This window comes from Vigna radiata, chromosome 7 (assembly GCF_000741045.1).
Source record: "Vigna radiata var. radiata cultivar VC1973A chromosome 7, Vradiata_ver6, whole genome shotgun sequence".
Classification (NCBI taxonomy): domain Eukaryota; kingdom Viridiplantae; phylum Streptophyta; class Magnoliopsida; order Fabales; family Fabaceae; genus Vigna; species Vigna radiata.
Genome location: NC_028357.1, coordinates 46,898,952 through 46,919,054, shown reverse-complemented (window position 1 = coordinate 46,919,054; position 20,103 = coordinate 46,898,952). Strand labels below are relative to the sequence as shown.

The window sequence follows — 20,103 nt, the reverse complement described above, 5'->3', positions numbered from 1 at the left end:
AGAACCAAGAAGAGAAGGAAGGAAGACGTCTACTCTTCCTACTCCGCGAGTTCAAACAAGGTCGAGAAGAGAAATAAGCTCTAAAGCGAAATGCGCCACTGTCGAAAACAACAATCAGATCTTCTCCCAATAGGGTCACAACCATGGTACAAAGAATCGAGAAGAGGAAAAGGAAGAAATTTCCTACGTGCGCCGTCAAACTCCCATTGCTGGAGTTTTTGGTTCAAGAAAAGAAAGGTGCTACCTTAGTAACTTTCTCGCTGAAATGAAGAAAAAGAAAATGAAGTTTCTCGTAACCCTAAAACTCATCTATTTATTTAATTTCATTTCTCAATTTTACCTTTACTTAAATTTTATTTTCCCTGCATCTATATTTTAATTCAAAAATTAAAAAAAACACACTTCACACCCTTTTTTTTTTTATGTCACGGCAATTAAAATTATACCATCAGCATGTTACGTATCACCTTCTTTATGTTGTGTTCGGTGAAGATGATTTGTGGGAGATGATTTAGGGGAGAATAATGGAATGAATTTGAGGGGATTTGAGGGTAATTTTTTTGTTGTTTTTTTGAGTGGATTTGTGGGTAATTGAGAGTTAATTTGGAAGTAAAGTTTGTCAGAATTAGTGTAGGATTTGATTAATGTAATAGATTTAAAAAATTTGTTCAATTGGTATAAATTAAAGATTACCAAAATGCTCCTAGTTATTAAAGTAATATAAAATAATATTTGTTAATGTTATATTTAATTGTAAAAATATTTATAAAAAGTAAAAAATTTAAAATAATTATTAAAATTAATTTATATGTCAGTCTATGTTTGGTGTTAATGACCGCTGGCCTTTGGAAGCTAATCTTCTCATTTAACTACTCTTTTTCATTTAACTACTCTTAAAACTAAGACACTAAATTAATCTTACATCTTGAAACAGTTTCACACCTTTTTATCTTTTTTTTTTCCTTAAAATGTTAATTAAATGTTTTTTTTTTAAAACAAAGCCTAAATACACGATTTTGCAATTAGTACTTATAAAACATTATTAACAGACAAATAATCAAGCAGTCAAGATAACATGGTCTCAAATATGAGCAGAAGAAAGAATTCAAAAAAGAACTACCTGAACATTTGATAAACTGATCTGAGAGCTTATATTAAAATTTTCTGTAGAAAGTGATTAGAGAGGCTAAAACCAAAGTGATTACATAGACTAAAATTTTTTCCTGAATATTGAGCATGTCCTTGGCCTCGGTCTGCTCCTCCATAAGCCCCTCACTCACATACTTATTCAACAACTTCATCTTCTTCTTCTCCAACACCCTCCTCTCAATCTCCTTCTCATCCAGCAGCGACAAGTGCACAATAAACTCCCTCTTCTCTCTCTCCTCCTCCACCACCTCCTCCTCCTCCCTTAGCATCTCCTAGCCACTGCCAACACCTCTGCCACCTCCCCACTTTTCACCCCCTTCCTCGCCTCCCTCCTCACTTCATCCAAACTTCTCCACTCCTCTGTTGCCTCCCGCCGCATCGCTTCCTCTGCATGCCCCTCCAACTGCTCCAGCACGCCATCCTCATCATCACGGTAACCATAATAACTTGCATCAATCCGCTTATGAATGTCATACCGCGTGAGTCGCTTGCGGAGCTCTGGGGGCTTCTCGAAGAGCTCCTTGACGTCGAGAAGCTTCTTCGCTGTGCCGAAGTAGCAGTAGTCGGGGCTGCGACCGCCCAGGTTGGGGACGTCGACAATGTTGCCCGTCGAGGTCCGTCATTTTGGCTGAGTGATCTGCGTAATTAGGCCCGCCGAGCTCCATGATTCGTCACTCCCAATGAGACTTCTCCCGAATGAGCTTGTTGATCTCGTCGTTGAGATTATGCAGGCGGTGTTCGCCTAGATCCTCGTTCTGAATCTCTACCACAACCGCAGAACCGGATGCGAGGCCATTAGAACCGAATAAACACGCGCATGTTCGAATACAACGTTGGCTTGATCCGGATACGCCAACTCTGTAACCACATATGCTTCATTTGCATTTTCTTCGAAAAGCTAGAATAGGATACGTTCTTCTCTGGATCCGAATACATGTTTATTTATATTATGATATTGTGTTGGAATTTTAAAAATACTAGAGGACATATAAGTATTTTACCCCTAAATCAGCGCAAATCTCTTTGAAACTGCGAGATGGTTTGAACAGTACAATCCCGCAAATCATCGTTTTTCTATAGTTGCATATCAACACAAACAAACACGAAAAAATCACATTTTTTCGCTCTCAAATCTGCGTGAACAGTTTTTTCTGTTCAAACGAACACAGTATTAGTGTTGCTAATCAATTTAATAGAAAAATCTTAATGATTCAATTTTACAAAAACAAGAACCTGAGATGTAAAAAAAGAAAGAGTCTTATCTAATATTAAAATAGAGACTTATTGAGACATTAAAAAAAATTATCCTATTTCCAATCTAAAATCATGCTTGAGGAGAGAGACAATCAATTTTAATTTCATTATTTTTGCATTTTTTTCTCAGTTTTCTCAACTTAAACAATGGGAATATGGGATATATGTCACTTAAGTAATTAAAAAATATTATTTTTTAAAGTTATTTCTCAATTTTCTTTGTGGGCAGTTATTTCAAGTTGCTAGGAATACGAGAATCAGGAATGCTATTTCTTGAGATAGGATAAATTTTAATAATCCAGAAAAATATTATTTAAAATTAAAATACCTTTAGAATAAAAAAGTAGTGTAGAAATGGAAGTTTTATAATTGTATTTGGGAAACAACTACGGTATTGTCTTGAATGTTAGGGTTGAAGACCGTAGGCCCCTTTTATGTCATCAAGGTCCTCACAACTGTGCCTTGCGTGGTTCGTCTTTCACCCTTCCTTTTCACCCTGTTGGGGTTTTCATCAGATTCCCCAAATTTTTCTTGTGTGTGCCGCTTTCACTAGATTTTGTTCAACATGACTCAAGATCTCGAGATGAAGGATCGCTTAACGCCTTCCAACTCCGTTTCTTCACCTGCTCCGTCTACTCTTCAGCGTCAGTAATTTTTCTTCCTCTCTACCGATTTCGCACTTCTGTAAAGCCATTTTAGTTTTTCAATTTTTTGCTTTTGGTTTGGCTCGCAGATTTGAGAGAGATAGCGTCGCTTATCGAGACCGGTTCGTACACGAAGGAAGTTCGTAGAATTGCTCGTGCTGTTCGCCTTACAATTGCGTTGAGGCGTAAATTAACAGCGTCGATTATCTCGTCTTTTCTTGATCATGTCCTCACTAGTGGTTCTGAAGCTCATGCCAAATTGTCTGCGCATCTTCCCAAGGTGAACTTCAAGTTAGATTTAGGGTTGCTCCTGTTGAAAAGGACTTACAAATTTTGTTCTTATTAACCTAATTTGAATTATGAGTAGTCTTTTTTGGTCCATTTAATTCAAAATCTAAATTATGATGCCGACAAATGATTTAACTGGATAGTGGATGTGGGTCAATGAGTGTATTGCAATGATTTTTGGAGTCATAATGTCCGCACTGCTTGTGTAGGAGGATGATCACGAAATGGAAGTGGATGCCGCAACATCTGCAATTCAAACTCCAGCTAAACACTTGTTGCCGGAGCTAGAAATCTACTGTTACCTGCTTGTACTACTTTTTCTGATTGATAAAAAAAAATACAATGAGGTTAGTCCCCCTTTTTCAACTTTTCAAATTGACAACTGAAACTGATTATATACTGCTATTTCTACTACCTCTTTAGGCCAAAGCTTGTTCCTCAGCTAGCATCGTTTGGCTGAAGAATACAAACAGGAGGACTGTTGATGTTATTGCATCCAGACTGTATTTTTACTATTCATATAGCTATGAGCTTACGGGAGATCTTGCTGAAATCCGTGGGTGAGTTAAGTGCTAATTTATCTAATACTTGAGAGATGTTGAAGACTGAATTGTATTTTTAAGTAATTTAATTTTGGAATTTGTTTTCAGCAACCTCCTTGCATTGCACCGAATTGCCACCCTGCGCCATGACGAGTTAGGCCAGGTATGTTTTCACTTTAGCTTTTTTACGTAAGGGCTTATGATCTGTACTAAAGTTCAGTAGTTGTTGTAACAACAAACTTAATCAAGCACAAATTTGATAGTTATTGTAGATTCTCAATCAATATGCACAGTGATATGCCAGTAATTAGGGTTTATTGGTTTTTTGTTTTAATTCTGTTGTTCCCTGCATAAACTGATCAGTCACGCAATTTATGCCAAATGCTTATGATCCTTGTTATAGTTCAGTAGTTGTTGTCACAACAAACTCAACCAAACACATTTCATAGTTATTATAGATTCTCAATTGCACAGTGATATGTATGTAATTAGGGTTTTTAGTTTTTTTTTTTTTTTTTTTTTAAATTTTGTTGCATTTAATCATGTACATACAATGAATGTTCCCTGCATAAACTGATTAGTCACACAATTTATGCAAAGTGTTTTATTTTAAACTTATCTGTTAACTGTTGATTCATTGAAGGAAACACTTCTTAATTTGCTGCTCCGCAACTACCTTCACTACAATCTATATGATCAGGCCGAAAAGTTGAGGTCTAAGGCTCCTCGATTTGAAGCGCATTCAAACCAACAGGTACGGTGGTTCTGTTATTCTGACCATCTAAGTTTTGATGTTTTTTTTTTCAATTTGGGCAGACAAACCTATCTATTATACAGTGCTCGTCAGTGTTGTGATAAAGACCTTGTGGAGGTCCTCAATAATGGTGTTATTGTTGTTTATGTAGTCTAATTTATTGTTAAATATTTTTTTATCCTTTTTGAGATTTTCCTTCACTTATCCACATTTGTGATACACCCTTTCAGTTCTGTCGCTACCTCTTCTACCTTGGGAAAATTCGGACAATTCAATTGGAGTACACAGATGCAAAAGAGTCTCTCCTGCAGGCTGCCCGGAAAGCTCCAGTTGCTGCACGGGGTTTTCGAATTCAATGTAACAAGTGGGCTGTGATAGTTCGGTTACTGTTGGGAGAAATACCTGAGCGCACTGTCTTTATGCAGAAAGGAATGGAAAAGGCTTTAAGGCCTTACTTTGAGCTTACAAATGTAAGTCTACATTATTGTCCTATGTTTATCGTGATAATAACACTGTAGGCTGGTTCTGATATCATTATGATTAGTTGGCTCGTTTTCGCTCTCTTTTTTAATCATTACAAGTAAATTTTCTGTTGTTGAATTATAAATTCACTCCACAAGAACTGGTTCAGTTTTACATATTCTGAGCTCTATTGGTATCTCAGAACTTTATTATTTTCATATCCTTAATAATGTTATATATATATATATATATATATATATATATATATATATATATATATATTTGTGATATTGTTAGCTTATGTTGTAAAAATTTCAGGCTGTACGGATTGGAGACTTGGAACTGTTTAGGAATATTGCAGACAAGTTTGCCACTACCTTCACTGCAGATAGAACCCATAATTTGATTGTTCGGTTGCGCCATAATGTTATCAGAACTGGTTTACGTAACATCAGCATCTCCTATTCTCGCATTTCTCTAGCTGATGTTGCTAAAAAGCTGAGGTTGAACTCTCCGAATCCTATTGCTGATGCTGAGAGCATTGTAGCAAAGGCTATTCGTGATGGTGCAATTGATGCTACATTGGATCATGCCAACGGGTGGATGGTGTCCAAGGAAACTGGAGATATTTACTCCACAAATGAGCCTCAGTTGGCCTTTAATTCTCGAATTGCATTCTGTCTTAACATGCACAATGAGGCAGTACGAGCACTTCGTTTTCCACCAAACACGCACAAAGAGGAGAGTGCTGAAAAAAGAAGAGAGAGACAACAACAAGAGCAGGAGCTGGCTAAGCATATTGCAGAAGAGGATGACGACGATTTCTGAGAAATATCTTTTCTCACCCTACCAAATGCTACCAGGGCACCTTCATGTCCAACCTCTGCTGATGTTTTCTTTTGAAGAACTTCAATTATCCTTTCCTTCTCTAGAGGTGAATTTTTTATTTTTCAATGTGGAAAATATCTGAAAGTCAGTTTAACACATTAAAAATATGTTCTATTTGTATTTACATCCATTATGACTGTTATGTTTTGTTTCTTATCCGGAGAATCATGTTTAGGACCTGAAGAAAAAATCAATTGTTAGTTATCATATCAATTCTTTAAGAAGTTATGATTGGAAACTGTTGCTCTGAAGGATGTATTAATTATATTTTGACAATCTATTTTTCTATCAATAATGTTGTATTGACTAGGGTCCTTGAACGCATTAGAGCTTTTTGTTAATACTGAGGAATTGCAAGAAAGGAAAGGAGGGGTGGTGTATACCTTTTCTCTTTGGGTTGGGTATAATTTTTTCCTTTGGGTGTTACAAAGGAGATCTAAAACCTTGTGCGGAAGAGTCTGAGGGGTAGACTAAGGTGTTGTTGGGCTTTAGGCAAACATTCATTTAAAGAGCTGAGTCAAACGTTTCCTATAGGGCTACAGGGCTCTGGATCCTCTAAAGATTCCAATCTGCGAAGATCAAATCGATTTCCTTTACTTCAGAAAACACGTTGTTTTTTTTTTTTTTCTTAATTATGTGTTTTAATATGTAAAACAACTTTTTACGGCTATGATCATGTCATGTGTAATTGTTAACCACTCCAGATTGGATTGAATGAAATTGTGCAAGTAACGCGGCATTTGGTCCATGGCTATGTCACTTCACCTTAAATACAAGGGCATTTGTTTTTTTTGCCACATACGCTTATCAACTTGTTTCTCTATATTAACATGGTGGTTTATATGTGATGCTACAGTGCATAACGAAATCAAATGATTCGTGTAGATCATGTGATTGAAACCTGATGTGCAATTGTATTAGGTTCTTTTCTCTCTTTAAATCAGTTTATTTTATTTTCCGTACTCTATCTTGTTCTGCACTTTCAATTCGGGAGAGGACCTTCTGTTCCTTTCTCAGACATGCAAATCTTCACTGCTTATTCAACACTATTTTTCCCCTTCTTTCTTGATCTCTTGTACACAACCTCAGTACAAAGTAGGATATTTTTTTTAGGAAGAGATTAAAAAGAATCTGGTTGTGGCAGAGGGTCCGCTTTATTGAGGAAATATTCTCAGTAATTACTTATGTTTTGTTCATTTGATCATTTGAATGGATTTGGAAGAGAGTGATTAAGGAGATTTGAGAAGATTTGAAGATAAATTTTTTATTGTTTATTTAAATAAATTTAGAAATAAGTGAAAGTAAATTTAGAAATAATTTTTTTTAATCTGTTGCATTAATTAAATTTTATACTAATTTTTATAAACTGTACTTTTAAATATTTTTATTTACTTTTAAATTCACTTAAATAAAAAAAAAATTTACTTTCAGATTTTTTAAATCTCCTGAATGACTCTTGATTATATCCGTTCAAATGAACATTCTCTGTGTTATCAATATGAATGTATAAAAGATCTCTATACGAAGGAGTATAAAGAAAACATAGAAAAACCATAGAGATAATAATTTTGAAGGAGTATTAAAAAGCAGAGAAAACATATTTTTTTTTTATCTATTTACTAGAATGTATCTTTGTGCATAATTTTTTCACAAGCTAAAATCCTTGATTTTTTTGCATGTGTAGCAAGTGTACGGTGCACATACGCATGACAGTAAATAAACATAAAACGACAGTAAATAAACATAAAACTAAGCCGTGAAATGTTGCTACCGTTTTTATTTGAAGGTTAAATAAATAAAGAAATCAATATCAATCCTATATAAGAGAAAAGGAAATTAATGGTTTTGGATAAAAAATTGATTTAACATAATATAAAAGAATACATATTTTAAAATTTTAAAATGCATAAAAGTATACAATGGCTATTTCTCAATTTATCCACACAATTTTCTTTCAAAATTACTGTCAAGGATACCTATTTTCTCCACTGTCTAATTTTTATTTTTCAATATTTCTTATATCAAACAAAAAACAAGAAAAGTTAAATTAAAATACATTTTAAATAATTTTTTTATGTCTTTTAATTGTAATATTTTAGTAATAAATCAAATTATTATTAAATTTTTTAAAATACATGAATAGAAACTAATTAAAACATTTCAGATTATGGTAAAATATTTACCAACAGTGACTAATTAAAATATTTCAGATTTGTAATGATATTAGACCTCGTCAACATTGAGATTGAAGACTTCTTTTAAAAAATTCCAATAAGGACAAAATTCTAAAAATTCATAAATATGGATATTTTAAATTAAATTTTTATAATTTTTAACTTAGATTCTGCTATTTGATTTTGTTATTAATTTGAGTAATGTATTTTGCATAATCATTTTTTACTTGTATATCTCTCTATATGTAAAATAATAAAATGATTTATTTAATTTCAAGTCTTTTCTAAAATTGAGTACTTAAAATATTTTTTACATAAATTCATGTAAGGTATTACTATAAACTTGACACTTCAAAACTCACCTATCATTTTCATTTGTCATCATATCACATTTTATTAAAATAAAATAAAAAAAATAGAGAAAAAAAAAACATGGGAGTACTTAAAATATTTTGTTCTATTTATCTTTTAATTGAATCTATGTCATCAATTAGGATAATGGGACAATTTAATTTTGCAATGTGATAGAGAAAGTAGAGGCGATTCTGGTTTTAAAAGTTCACGATTCTTATTATTTCAATCCATCAGTAAAGTATTATGTGGGGTGTAATTTATACAGCAAAGTACAAATGCAAGAGATGATTCTAGAAAGATAAAAATAATCATCCTAACAAATTAACAATAAAGCAACAAATTGAAAAAAACAGTGGGCAAAGGAAATAGTGTCAGCTGTAAAAATAAAAAAAAAAAACGTGTCTTTCTCACATCCTCTTTCGAGATGGATAATGAATGTTCAGTAAGTCTGTCTTGGACAAATTATCATGAAAAGATTCAGGATAAAGTGACTTTGTTAACATATATGTCAATTGATGCTAGAAAGAAACATGTGAAATGACAATGAGGCCATCAAAAATCTTAACACGGATAAGATGACAACTCACTCCAATGTACTTGGTTTGTTCATGAAATGATGAATTCTTGGCCAACTGAATTACATATTGATTATCACAAAAAGTGAGAAATGGAAGTGGAATTTGAAAGTCATCGGCAATATACTTTAACAAGTGCAATTCACAAGCAACAAACTTATCTTTTTCACAGAGTGAGACGAGTAATAAGAATGATTTTAAGAAAAAAGATTATGTCTTTGTTGTATATGATGAAATTGTATTATATCACTTCTTATAATGCCATTAATTTTAAAATGTAAATTTTTAATACTTATTTAGTTTTAAACTTTTAAGGAGGATTTATAATCATACTTCCATATATTTTTTGTTATGGTTCTTATAGCCGTAATACTAGTTATTAATATTTGTTAGTGGAGAGTTAAACATACAATATCTTTCACTTTTCTTCTTACCTCCTTCAAATAATCTTATATCTACTAAATATTAGTAAGGAGTTGCACAACTTCTTTCTTCTAATTTTACCACTAAATTAATTTTATATCTCCTTATTATTATGCTATTATTAGATTAATAGTTTAATATTTAGGGTCATTACATTTTGTTGCAATTTCAAGTAATCGACCGAATCTGCAATATCCAAAAAAGTTACTGGACCAATGGTTTAGATTGGATAACGAATTGGATTAATTGAATAAAATGGATTAAAAAGTGTTGTAGAAGTCAGATACAGAAAATGGATTATAATTTTATGACCCGACCCAAAATAATATTTTAATATATATATATATATATATATATATATATATATATATATTAAAAAATACATTCAAACGATTATTTTTATTGTGAGGTTACTTTTTAGTTTAGATAAATATTTACTTGCAGGAGGAGCTTGTGGGTATGGAACTGATACAGCAGTAAAATCATGTGAGATTATAAAGCAGAGCCCAAATGGTGCTTGAAAGGAACATCTGTGACCATAAAAACTGTAACTACCATAACTGTAATTATTATTATCATAAATGTTAACTTTTATCATAATTAATTCAAGGATAATGATATTTAGAAAACATTTTTTTATAACATTTGAACATTGATTACGTGTCAATTTGTGATTGGTCAAAAATTACTTCACAATCAATAATAATAGTAGAATAATTTTTGATCAATCACATATTTACACGTAATCAATGTTCAAATGTTGTCAAAAAAATATTGTCTAAATATCATTATTCTTAATTCAATTTTGGTTAAAAAATAATTTTTATCGCACTTCGTTGAAATTAAAACTGATATATAATATGTAATTGATTGAATTTTGATTTAAAAATAAGTTATATGATAAATATTTTAATTAGTTAAAAGGAAACTTAAAAAATACGTTGTATTTGTAGATAAAATAAAAAGTGGAAAGATTTAAAGAAAACAACTTCCAATCCTACTCGGTCACTTTGTCCTAAGTAAGTACTCTTACCCTTCACTTCTTTTCTTCAAAAATCCTTCCTTTTTCATCTTTTCACCAACCCCATTAACCTAATTTCCCTGATTTCGATTCCCGCTTTCAATTGTCACCCTTCGTTATTTTAGGGGAAAATCCCTCTTTACGATTTTTATGTTGTTATCCTAATGCTTAATTATCATTCCAGGCATGGACATTAAGAAGCTTAAAAGGCGCTGGCATTTGCATTGTTGAATCCTTTGCTTATGCTCCTAAGGAAGACCTTTGGCAAATCAAAGGTATCAGTAAAGCTGCAGTCGACAAGATCACTGAAGCAGGTGAGCAAACACCTTTACACTTGTTTTTCTATTACCCGTTTATTATAATTGTGAAGGTATTGTTTTAAACTTGTGTTGTTTACGTACATTGCAAGGTCAGAATCAGAATCAATTAAGGCCTTTATATTGTTTTATTGTGTGCGTTGTGAATTTCATTCATGTTGGAGTGTCTGATTTGATAGCTGATCCTATCAGGTGCAGTTGAGACCGGTTCTATCACTGAGGGTAACGGTGAATTTCGATCTGTAAGTACTATTTGACGAGGTGGTTCTGTGACCTTTGTTCTGTTGTTGCCCTATCTATCCAAGTCTGCAAGTGCAAGGAGATTGCGCAGTACTTTTTCTCATTTAAATTTGAACAAAAATTAAAATGTCAACCATAAACAAGGACCAGATCATGGATGAATCGAACTGTTCAGAAACCAAAGTACTGGATGAGATTAAAGAAGAGGAAGAAGATGAAGACTTACAGAACCTTCTAGTCCCTGACGTGCAGAATCTTCCCATCACTCCTCCTTCCGCCGTTGAATCCAACTTTGCCACTTTCTTCGCCATAGGTAATCCTATTCACACTCACATTACATTCTTTTTATAAACCCTAACCTCGTTAATTAACTATTTAGTTAATTTGAACTTCAGATTTTATGAAACCAGCTCACGATCAGTACGTTTACCGGCACGCCAATGGGTATACTATTCATTCCTTTGAGGTTGCTTCGAATTGGATTATATTGGTATTTTCTTAAAAGTATGTTCATTCGCTGTAATTGCTGTTGTTGCCTTAAAGCTTGTGTGTGATTGGATTAGCTCCTTCCCACGTTGCTATCAAGGATGAAGGTGGAATCACAGCCGTTGATTTCAATGTTGGGAAGTCTGATCGCAGTGAGATGAAAGTCACTGGAAAGCGGAAGAAGGTACATCTTTCCAATTTTGAATTTTCACACTTTACTCTCTGTTTCTTGAAAGCAGAAGAAGAACAATGACACTGTTTCGTGAAATTTTGCGCGTTTCAAAATGTTTTACTTTATTTAAATAGCTTCTTATCCTTCCTTTGTTAAATTGCGATGTGTTTTCGTGCAGAATGCACAACACTTTGAGTCCAACACTGCTCTGTGTAAAATTTCTACCAAAAATGATACTTATATTGTAAGGTAAATTCTCTATTATAACACGTGCATGTGATCTAAAGATTATTTGTATATCTGTGGTTGTGTACCTCGTCTTTCCGGGTCTCCTTTATGCTCTCTGATACGTAACTTGTGATTTTTTAGATGTTGCGTCAAAGGCTCCCTCTTGGAAGTGAATCAACAATTGATCAAGCAACCAGAACTGCTTAATGTTTCGGTAAGAGTAACTATGCGTTTTTCCAGCCTCATCTGTTCATTGTAGATAAACCTTTCTTATAACAGGAGTAATTATTCCGAATTTTACATCCGAGAAGGTCAAACTGTGCTTGATTTGCTAACCTTAACCTTCTCCATTATCAAATCTGTCTATTATTGTCATCTTTTCTAATTCGTCCTCGTACTTATATTGTTTATGAGAGCTGATAGGGCTCATATTGGGTTTCCTGGAGGCTTCTGGTCCTCTGGGTTTTTTTTTTTTTTTTTGTCATTCACCAAAACAAATATGTTAGTCCCCTTTTATGTGCTTGTGTTAGAAGAGGTTACTTTTACTGTATTATTCTTGTCTCTGATTCAGTATTCTTTTGATCTTTGGATACTTATTAAGACCGTGTTTGTAAGACATCCTTTTTTCATCTTGATTCTTATTTATAACTATCATAACGATTGCTGCTACTGCTAAATACTTGTGACATTAGAACGTACACGACTTTGTTGTAATGTTATCTTCATGCATGCAATTATCTGTTTTTCCTTTTCATTTTACTTCCTTTTTCCCTCTTTATGAATTTCTTTTCATCAATACATCAGGCTGATAGAGAAGGATATATTGCTATTATCATGCCAAAACCAGCCGATTGGCTCAAGGTCAAGGCTTCCCTCGTTAGCCTTCAGGAGTACAAGAAATTGAAGGAAGTTAGTTGAATAAGTAGCGTACCCCACTACGAATGGTGTCATTGAAAGAGCTAGCATGATTTCCCAGCATGATGCTTCATTAGAGGAGTTCCAAATGCGACAAATTGGATGAAATTGAAACATTGTTTATGTGCAGAAGACGGTGAGAAACCTCTTGCAGAAGTGGCTGGATGATTACATAAATCTCTCAACTCCTCGAGAAACCAAGAATCTCATGATATTGGAGAGCTACTCTGCGACGAATTTGGATTCTCTGCTGGATTTTTTTGCACTGTTTTGTGTTGTGTCTTCAAAATTCAGTGATGGATACTAATTTTGATATTTTAAAATATATTAAAAAGAATTTTAATATATCAACATCAATGTATATATACTACTCAAACAGAGAACAGTATCAACACCAAAAAATTAATAGAGAATCTGAACTTCTTGGCTACCTCTCATTAGATTTTTCTGTCTTTTTTATATAATTCTTTTTAATTTTATTTCTTCTTTTGAACAATTTAAATTAATAAGAAACAATGATGATTATATAACTAATGGCCATTAATGATAATTACTGTCATCATATTTCGAATAATAATTACTGTTAAAAGTACAGGATTGAGAGATTTGAAGTTTCTCCCAAAAAAAAACAGAAGGAAGAGAGTCTGGAATAATTATACCGATAGTAAATAATAGAAGAAACTGAACAATAAGAATTCTTGGTACTTGATGTGAAGCATAACTAGACTGAGAAAGAATATAAGAACTATAAAATGTAATTGAAAATTGAAAGAATGAACATGCGTGACATATTTCGACGTCCTTCCTTATTCATCTTCTTTTTCTTGGATAACCTGAAAGGTTAATTTGCATAAAATAAGCAAAAACTATAGAGATAAGAGATGATGTGTTGATCCCTTTGTTACAAAAAAAGAGTATAAGTCCTTTCATCTTCTTTTTAATATTTTTTTTTTCTTTTTGTGTTAAGGATATCTGTTTGATTTTTTTTACAAGTTCTGTGATAAGATTTATTTTCGTTACTACTACCATAAGTAATGGTAGCATACTTTTTAATTTGAAAAGTTAAATCAAATACATCACACCTAAGTAAAATTCAATTTATTCCTCAAATTTAACCCATTAAAAAGTGGAAAAGATTTAACAAACAAAATTAAAAATTTGTAACACATATTACAATTATCTCATGTCTAACATTAATATTTTTAATTATAAATTAACATATAACATAAATTCAAACACAAATAAACTATCTACGATTATGCTCATTAATTACAAAAACAATCAATAAAAAATATCTTATAATGATAGTAATGAATTTCAATTCATCCATAAATCACGAAATAGGATATTTTTTATTTTGCAATCCAAATCAATGCATTTATGTGCAATTAAAGCATACAGGAAACAATCTAATTCGATTTACATTACTACCTACATTCAACCTGTTTTCTCCATTATTTTCATTTATTTCAAAAATATTTTACATATTTTTACTATTTTTTTTTATTCCAAAAATATCTTTCATCTCTCTATTATCCTTAACAATTTTTCTTTTTTTTCTATCTACATTAATAAAGCATTCAGATGGCTCATTAATCAAATATTTACATGACTCAAATATGAAAAATAACACTCAACATGATGCCAAAATAAAAAATAAAAAATAAGACATCATGTTGAAACAAATTTTAGAGAGTTGTGATGACAAACAATTGTATCAGTTTGTGAAACATAAGGTAAGTACCAGTGGCCCATTGGGTGGGTCTATTTTATTCCTCTCACAGACAAAACAAATGCAAAGAGCTGTCATGATCTATACACAATATGCCACTCACAAGCTCAAAGAAAACTACCCAAATAATTCAAAACTCACCTTCCAATAAAGAGTTTTATTCTATCACCAATCATGTCTGGCATCTCATTTAAATGGTGATAAACATATTTAACTTTTGGATTTGTCTCTTTGTGCCAACAACTTAATTTATATATGGCACTGACATAGCCCCTAAACAATCAGAGCCAGAGATGGCATCAAGGAAAGTTTTTAACCAATGCTTGGTTCTGCCAATCTTGCTTATGATTTGCTTTGTTTTGCTGGTTCAATGTGGTAGGCCACATAGCACAGAAGGAGAGGATTTGGTCACAGCAACTTGCAAACACACCCTTCATTTTCAAGTATGCAATTCTTCCCTAAGATCAGTCCCTATCAGTAGCAAGACATCAGATCTCAGAGTGCTTGCTGAGATAGCACTGAATCTCAGCACAGCATATGCTGCAGACACTTTGACCTGTGTTCATGAACTGCAGTCCAATTCTTCCGCTGCCAATAACATCTACGTGTCCCGTTGCTTAAGAGACTGTGAAGAGGAATTCTCGGAAGCCATAGAGAACTTGCAGGACTCAAAAGAAGCACTTGCCAATGGAGATTGTGACAAAGTAGATACACTGGTTTCTGCTGCTATGTCTGATGCTGAGACATGTGAAGATGGCTTCAAGGACTTGCAGCAAAGTGAGGACAATTATTCAACTTCTGCTCTAACTCAACGTAACCGTCACTTCTCTGAACTATGTAGCAATGCTCTTGCTATCACAAAATTACTAGTTTGAATGAATCTTGTTCATCTCTTGTACGCGGTTGATGTTACATATATTGGCTTCTTTAGCTGTTCTGTTAACAACTTCTTCATTTTTTTTAATTGTTTGATTTCATTCCTAACATTCTTTCTAAGAGACGTTATCCTTCATCATACGCTTTTCTTCATCTAAACACTCTAGTGTGTAAATCTAAGCACTTCAACCTGTAATTCTAAGAGATTGTGCTTTGTTTAAACACTCTAATACGACTTTCCATAAAATATTATTTTCCACAACTTGATCTATGATGATTAATATATAAAATAATTTACTATTAATAATATTTTGAAATATAATCAGAGACATATTTTTAGTGATTAATGACCATAAAAATATTTATTTATCTGAAGATAATTTTGTTACTATTTTATTAAGATATAATTAGAAACTATTTTTTAGCTACGATCAATTTATTCTAATAACTAATTTTTGTTCATTTAAAACTATTTTTTAATTTCTAATTACCATATTATTAGAGACATATTTTTTAGTCACTATTATTTAAATTTAACAACTAACTTTCCAGTGATTAAATTTTAAAAAATTATAAACCAAATATTTTATCTATATTATAAATTACAGGTCAATTATAAAGTAATTTAGTGATTATTTATATAAAAACCTATGACTAAATATACAAAGAACAAGAATTAATCACTAAATTAGTTTATATATAATGAATATCTATTATTAAAATATTATTTATTTACCTAATGACATTGAATGTTAATTTGTAATAAACTTACATGATTTTTACTTAAACATAAAATTAGATTAAATTAATAAAACAACAAAATTTATATTAATATTTAATATTAATTATAATTAACTAAATTGTTTACTTTTGTAATAATTATTTTGAGAATCGTCAACTGCACTTTTTTAAAAAATTGATTAATAACTTAAAAGTGTATAAAATCATTACAGAAGTTTTTTTTTTTTTTTAAAAAAAAATGGTTAGTAGTTTAATATGTACAGCATAATATGAAAAGATTAACAAATAAATTTTGTATTAAAGTAATTGTTAAGTTTTATTACAGTAATCGAGTTTGATAGTAATGGAGCTTTGGGGTAAAGAAAGAAAAAAAAAAAAAAGACTTTAAATTTCAACACATATTTTTTTTCCTTTATGTACCTCAATTTTCTTTGGTTTTCCCTTTTTCGTCTCTTTGGCCAAAAATTCTATGATTTCTCTTTTCTTACCTCCTTTTCTTGATAATATAAAAAATGTTTGTGGGACGTGTTCTTCTGTGAAGTTTCCCTCTTTATTTTTTAAATAAACCAGTAACTTTTAGGAGAACAATTTTCTTTCTTTTAAAAAATATATTAAAAGACAATAAGGTTCTTAATAGAATGAGAAGAGAAAAAAAATTAATATCTTTAAAATAATTCAAATAATTTTAATAATACATTAAAAAGTTTTATATTATTTTTTTATAAATTAAAAATAATTCAACACTTCTGTAATGTCATCTCAGGACAAAATTGGCCACCCTGTGTGTAGTTGTTAAAGTTTTAATTAATAAATAATAATAATAATTTTAGCTTTTGAGGAAATGTTTGGTTTAAAACCTTTTTTGTTGAGCTTGTGGTGTAAGCTTCTTCGGATGGAAAGATTTATTTTGGCGCCTCTTTCAGTGTTCTTTTGAATCCTCTCCTCAGTGACCCACTTCACCCAATTTTCTATCTTCCCTTCGGCCGATCCCTTTGTTCTCAGACACTGAATCTTTGACGGTCAGAATCAAATGTCGGCAACCATGGAGCAGCAACACAACCATAAAGCACCCCAACAACAAGATGAAGCCGAAGAGATACAACATGGCCCTTTACCCGTTGAGCAACTTCAGGTTTAATCCTCAGCACCCTCACCCTTCACTTAGTTTCTTCAAAAATCCTTTCTTTTTCATCTTTTCACCAACCCCATTAACCTAATTTTCCCGATTTCGGTTTCCGGCTTTCAATTGTCATCCTTCATTATTTTAGGGCAAAATCCCCTCTTTAAGTTTTTTATGTTGATACCCTAATGCTGAATCATCATCCCAGGTGTCGGGCATAGCCGCCACGGACGTTAAGAAGCTTAAAGACGCGGGCATTTACACTGTTGAATCCGTTTCTTATACTCCTAGAAAAGACCTTTTGCAAATCAAAGGTATCAGTGAAGCTAAAGTCGACAAAATCATTGAAGCAGGTGAATAAACACTTTTGCACTTGTTTTCCTTATTGCCCTATTCTTATCACTGTGAAGGTATTGGTTTAAAGTTGTTGTTTACTTGCAGCTTCTAAGCTGGTGCCTATGGGGTTTACCAGTGCTAGCGAGCTCCATGCCCAGCGTGATGCAATCATTCAGATAACCACGGGATCCAGAGAGCTTGACAAGATATTGGAAGGTCAGAATCAGAAGCAATTAATAACCTTTTAGTGTTTTATTGCGTGTGGATTTGGAATGTTGTGAATTTTATTGTTGGAGTATCTGACTTGATATGGTTGATCCTATTAGGTGGAGTTGAGACCGGTTCTATCACTGAGTTATACGGTGAATTTCGATCTGGGAAGACTCAGTTGTGTCACACTCTTTGTGTCACTTGCCAAGTTAGTAGTCTAGATCATTAGGTGTCCATGCTTCATGATAATTGCTCTAGTGTACTCGGTGTTAGAAATTGAGTTTGTGAAATTTTTGGTTCAAATTTATCTGCAACTCTCACAGCTTTACCAATATTTTTATTTTTGTTGATATTCTAGTTGCCACTAGACCAAGGTGGGGGAGAGGGTAAAGCTATGTACATAGATGCTGAGGGCACATTTAGACCTCAGCGACTCTTACAGATAGCAGATAGGTATAATTAATGATTCTTGATATGAATTCGCTCGTGTGTATATGATATGTTTCATTTTATTCCGTATTAATGTTTCCCAGTGTTGCAGGTTTGGATTGAATGGCGCTGATGTATTGGAAAATGTTGCTTATGCTAGAGCATACAACACAGATCATCAATCACGGCTTCTGCTTGAAGCAGCTTCAATGATGGTGGAAACAAGGTGTGCCTTGCAATGGTTCTCTACTTAATAATTTTTAAATCTGTCGAAGACTATATAATGTGCCTTTAGTGTATAGTGTTGCACTAGGTATAATACCATAATTATTTGTTCTTTTCTCATCTTGTTTATCACTTAGCAGGTAAAGTGTTATATGCCTTGTTTTTTTTATGCTAAAACTGTGAGATTTTCCTTAATCAGTGATATTGATTGTGGAAACTTTTCTTTGGTTTAGCTAGTAAAATGAAGTTTTTAAGGATTTGCTTTTGATTGTACATACACTTTTACATACACAGGTTTGCTGTCATGATAGTAGATAGTGCTACTGCCCTTTATAGGACAGATTTCTCGGGAAGAGGGGAGCTTTCAGCCCGTCAAATGCATCTAGCAAAGTTCCTGAGGAGCCTTCAAAAATTGGCAGATGAGGTAAAACTTCTAGGCTTAAGTAATTTTAGATTCAGGTTTAGGATGTTATTATCGAGCAATGTTGGGAGTTAATTTTTTTTTTTTTTATTCTCTTTTTAGTTTGGTGTAGCTGTTGTTATAACAAATCAAGTAGTTTCACAAGTAGACGGTTCTGCAGTCTTTGCTGGACCTCAAATCAAACCTATTGGAGGCAACATCATGGCTCATGCTACAACAACTAGGTATGAACCTGAAATACTAGTACTTCCACAAGTAGTAGGTTCTGCAGTCTTATGTTTCTCTCTGAAATCATTCTTATTGGATTTAATTGTTGACAGGCTAGCTCTCAGGAAAGGGAGAGGGGAAGAACGGATCTGTAAAGTGATAAGCTCTCCTTGCTTGGCTGAAGCTGAAGCAAGGTTTCAGATTTGTGCCGAAGGAGTTTCAGATGTTAAAGACTAAGTAAATTGAGCATGTATGAAGTTTATTTTTCCCCGCTTTGCTTGATTTTTCTTTCTGTAAGGTATATAACAGTTGATTTGTATGTATCTAGTGTCAAATTTTGCATAATTTACAGTTTGGTGATCGTCCATTTCATTTTATCTGTGGTAATGTGTTTGGTTTTTTATGTCGATATTAATAAAATTGTATTGTAGAGTTTAGTTGCAATCAACCAAAGATCAACCTGTACTAAGTTTTGTGCTGGAATTTGAATTAAATATAATATTCAAAGCAAATATAATCAACACAGTATATACGTCACCGGTACTAAACACGGGTTGTTTTGCGAGTTATTGTGTTGGAAATTCTAGGGAGGAAGGCACCTTATGACTTTTTTTTTTTCAAATAATTATTGTGAATAGTGGTGTTTCTTTCGGTTTTCATTTGAAACCAACGAATACAAATTGGGACAATTTTACTCGAATAGACTCAAAGTACACAAACTAAATCAACAAGGCCACTCCTTCCAATGCTAAAAAAAATATATATTTTAAATCTAATGAGAGTGTAAATGTCTTTTAGGAGGTAGTACATTTTTTGTATTATCATTATTATAAAAGCGACACTTGTATGTCTATCTGTAAACAAGGGATTCATATATTTTTCTTTTCATAATTATTTTTTAATTAATTATCTTTTAAATT

General features: G+C 32.5%; 4 protein-coding genes and 1 pseudogene across 7 annotated transcripts; 4 read left to right on the top strand and 1 right to left on the bottom strand.

Moving 5' to 3' along the window:
• Positions 1-1,154: 1,154 nt before the first annotated feature.
• LOC106766514 lies at positions 1,155-2,085 on the bottom strand (annotated as a pseudogene).
• A 708-nt stretch (positions 2,086-2,793) lies between these two features.
• LOC106769456 (probable 26S proteasome non-ATPase regulatory subunit 3) lies at positions 2,794-6,733 on the top strand. Of its 2 annotated transcripts, XR_002668847.1 has the most exons (9): positions 2,794-3,047; positions 3,137-3,327; positions 3,545-3,682; positions 3,759-3,895; positions 3,986-4,040; positions 4,521-4,631; positions 4,862-5,101; positions 5,412-6,027; positions 6,292-6,733. XR_002668847.1 is itself a non-coding variant. In XM_014655082.2 (8 exons), the coding sequence occupies exons 1-8, from the start codon at positions 2,969-2,971 to the stop codon at positions 5,919-5,921; spliced, it is 1,461 nt and encodes a 486-aa protein (XP_014510568.1). In that variant the 5' UTR covers positions 2,794-2,968; the 3' UTR covers positions 5,922-6,273. The 2 variants fall into 2 exon arrangements, 1 of the variants encoding a protein (XP_014510568.1); XM_014655082.2 differs by lacking the exon at positions 6,292-6,733 and having other exon boundaries at positions 5,412-6,273.
• A 3,777-nt stretch (positions 6,734-10,510) lies between these two features.
• Positions 10,511-13,321, top strand: LOC106767377 (protein Simiate). 3 transcript variants are annotated; one of them, XM_014652257.2, is made up of 8 exons: positions 10,511-10,842; positions 11,038-11,087; positions 11,236-11,398; positions 11,481-11,529; positions 11,629-11,755; positions 11,922-11,992; positions 12,113-12,185; positions 12,776-13,321. In XM_014652257.2, the coding sequence occupies exons 3-8, from the start codon at positions 11,239-11,241 to the stop codon at positions 12,887-12,889; spliced, it is 594 nt and encodes a 197-aa protein (XP_014507743.1). In that variant the 5' UTR covers positions 10,511-10,842; positions 11,038-11,087; positions 11,236-11,238; the 3' UTR covers positions 12,890-13,321. The 3 variants fall into 3 exon arrangements, with proteins under 3 accessions (XP_014507743.1, XP_014507742.1, XP_014507740.1); XM_014652256.2 differs by having other exon boundaries at positions 11,230-11,398; XM_014652254.2 differs by having other exon boundaries at positions 10,512-10,842; positions 11,038-11,398.
• Positions 13,322-14,753: 1,432 nt separating this feature from the next.
• On the top strand, positions 14,754-15,602 carry LOC106767818 (putative invertase inhibitor). The gene has a single exon (XM_014652771.2). It carries the CDS (start codon positions 14,912-14,914, stop codon positions 15,491-15,493), a length of 582 nt encoding a protein of 193 aa, XP_014508257.1. The 5' UTR covers positions 14,754-14,911; the 3' UTR covers positions 15,494-15,602.
• Positions 15,603-17,101: 1,499 nt separating this feature from the next.
• LOC106767247 (DNA repair protein RAD51 homolog A) lies at positions 17,102-19,627 on the top strand. Its single transcript, XM_014652096.2, has 9 exons — positions 17,102-17,367; positions 17,564-17,708; positions 17,797-17,907; positions 18,018-18,109; positions 18,260-18,354; positions 18,443-18,556; positions 18,850-18,979; positions 19,079-19,200; positions 19,297-19,627. Exons 1-9 carry the CDS (start codon positions 17,266-17,268, stop codon positions 19,418-19,420), a joined length of 1,035 nt encoding a protein of 344 aa, XP_014507582.1. The 5' UTR covers positions 17,102-17,265; the 3' UTR covers positions 19,421-19,627.
• Positions 19,628-20,103: the final 476 nt, after the last annotated feature.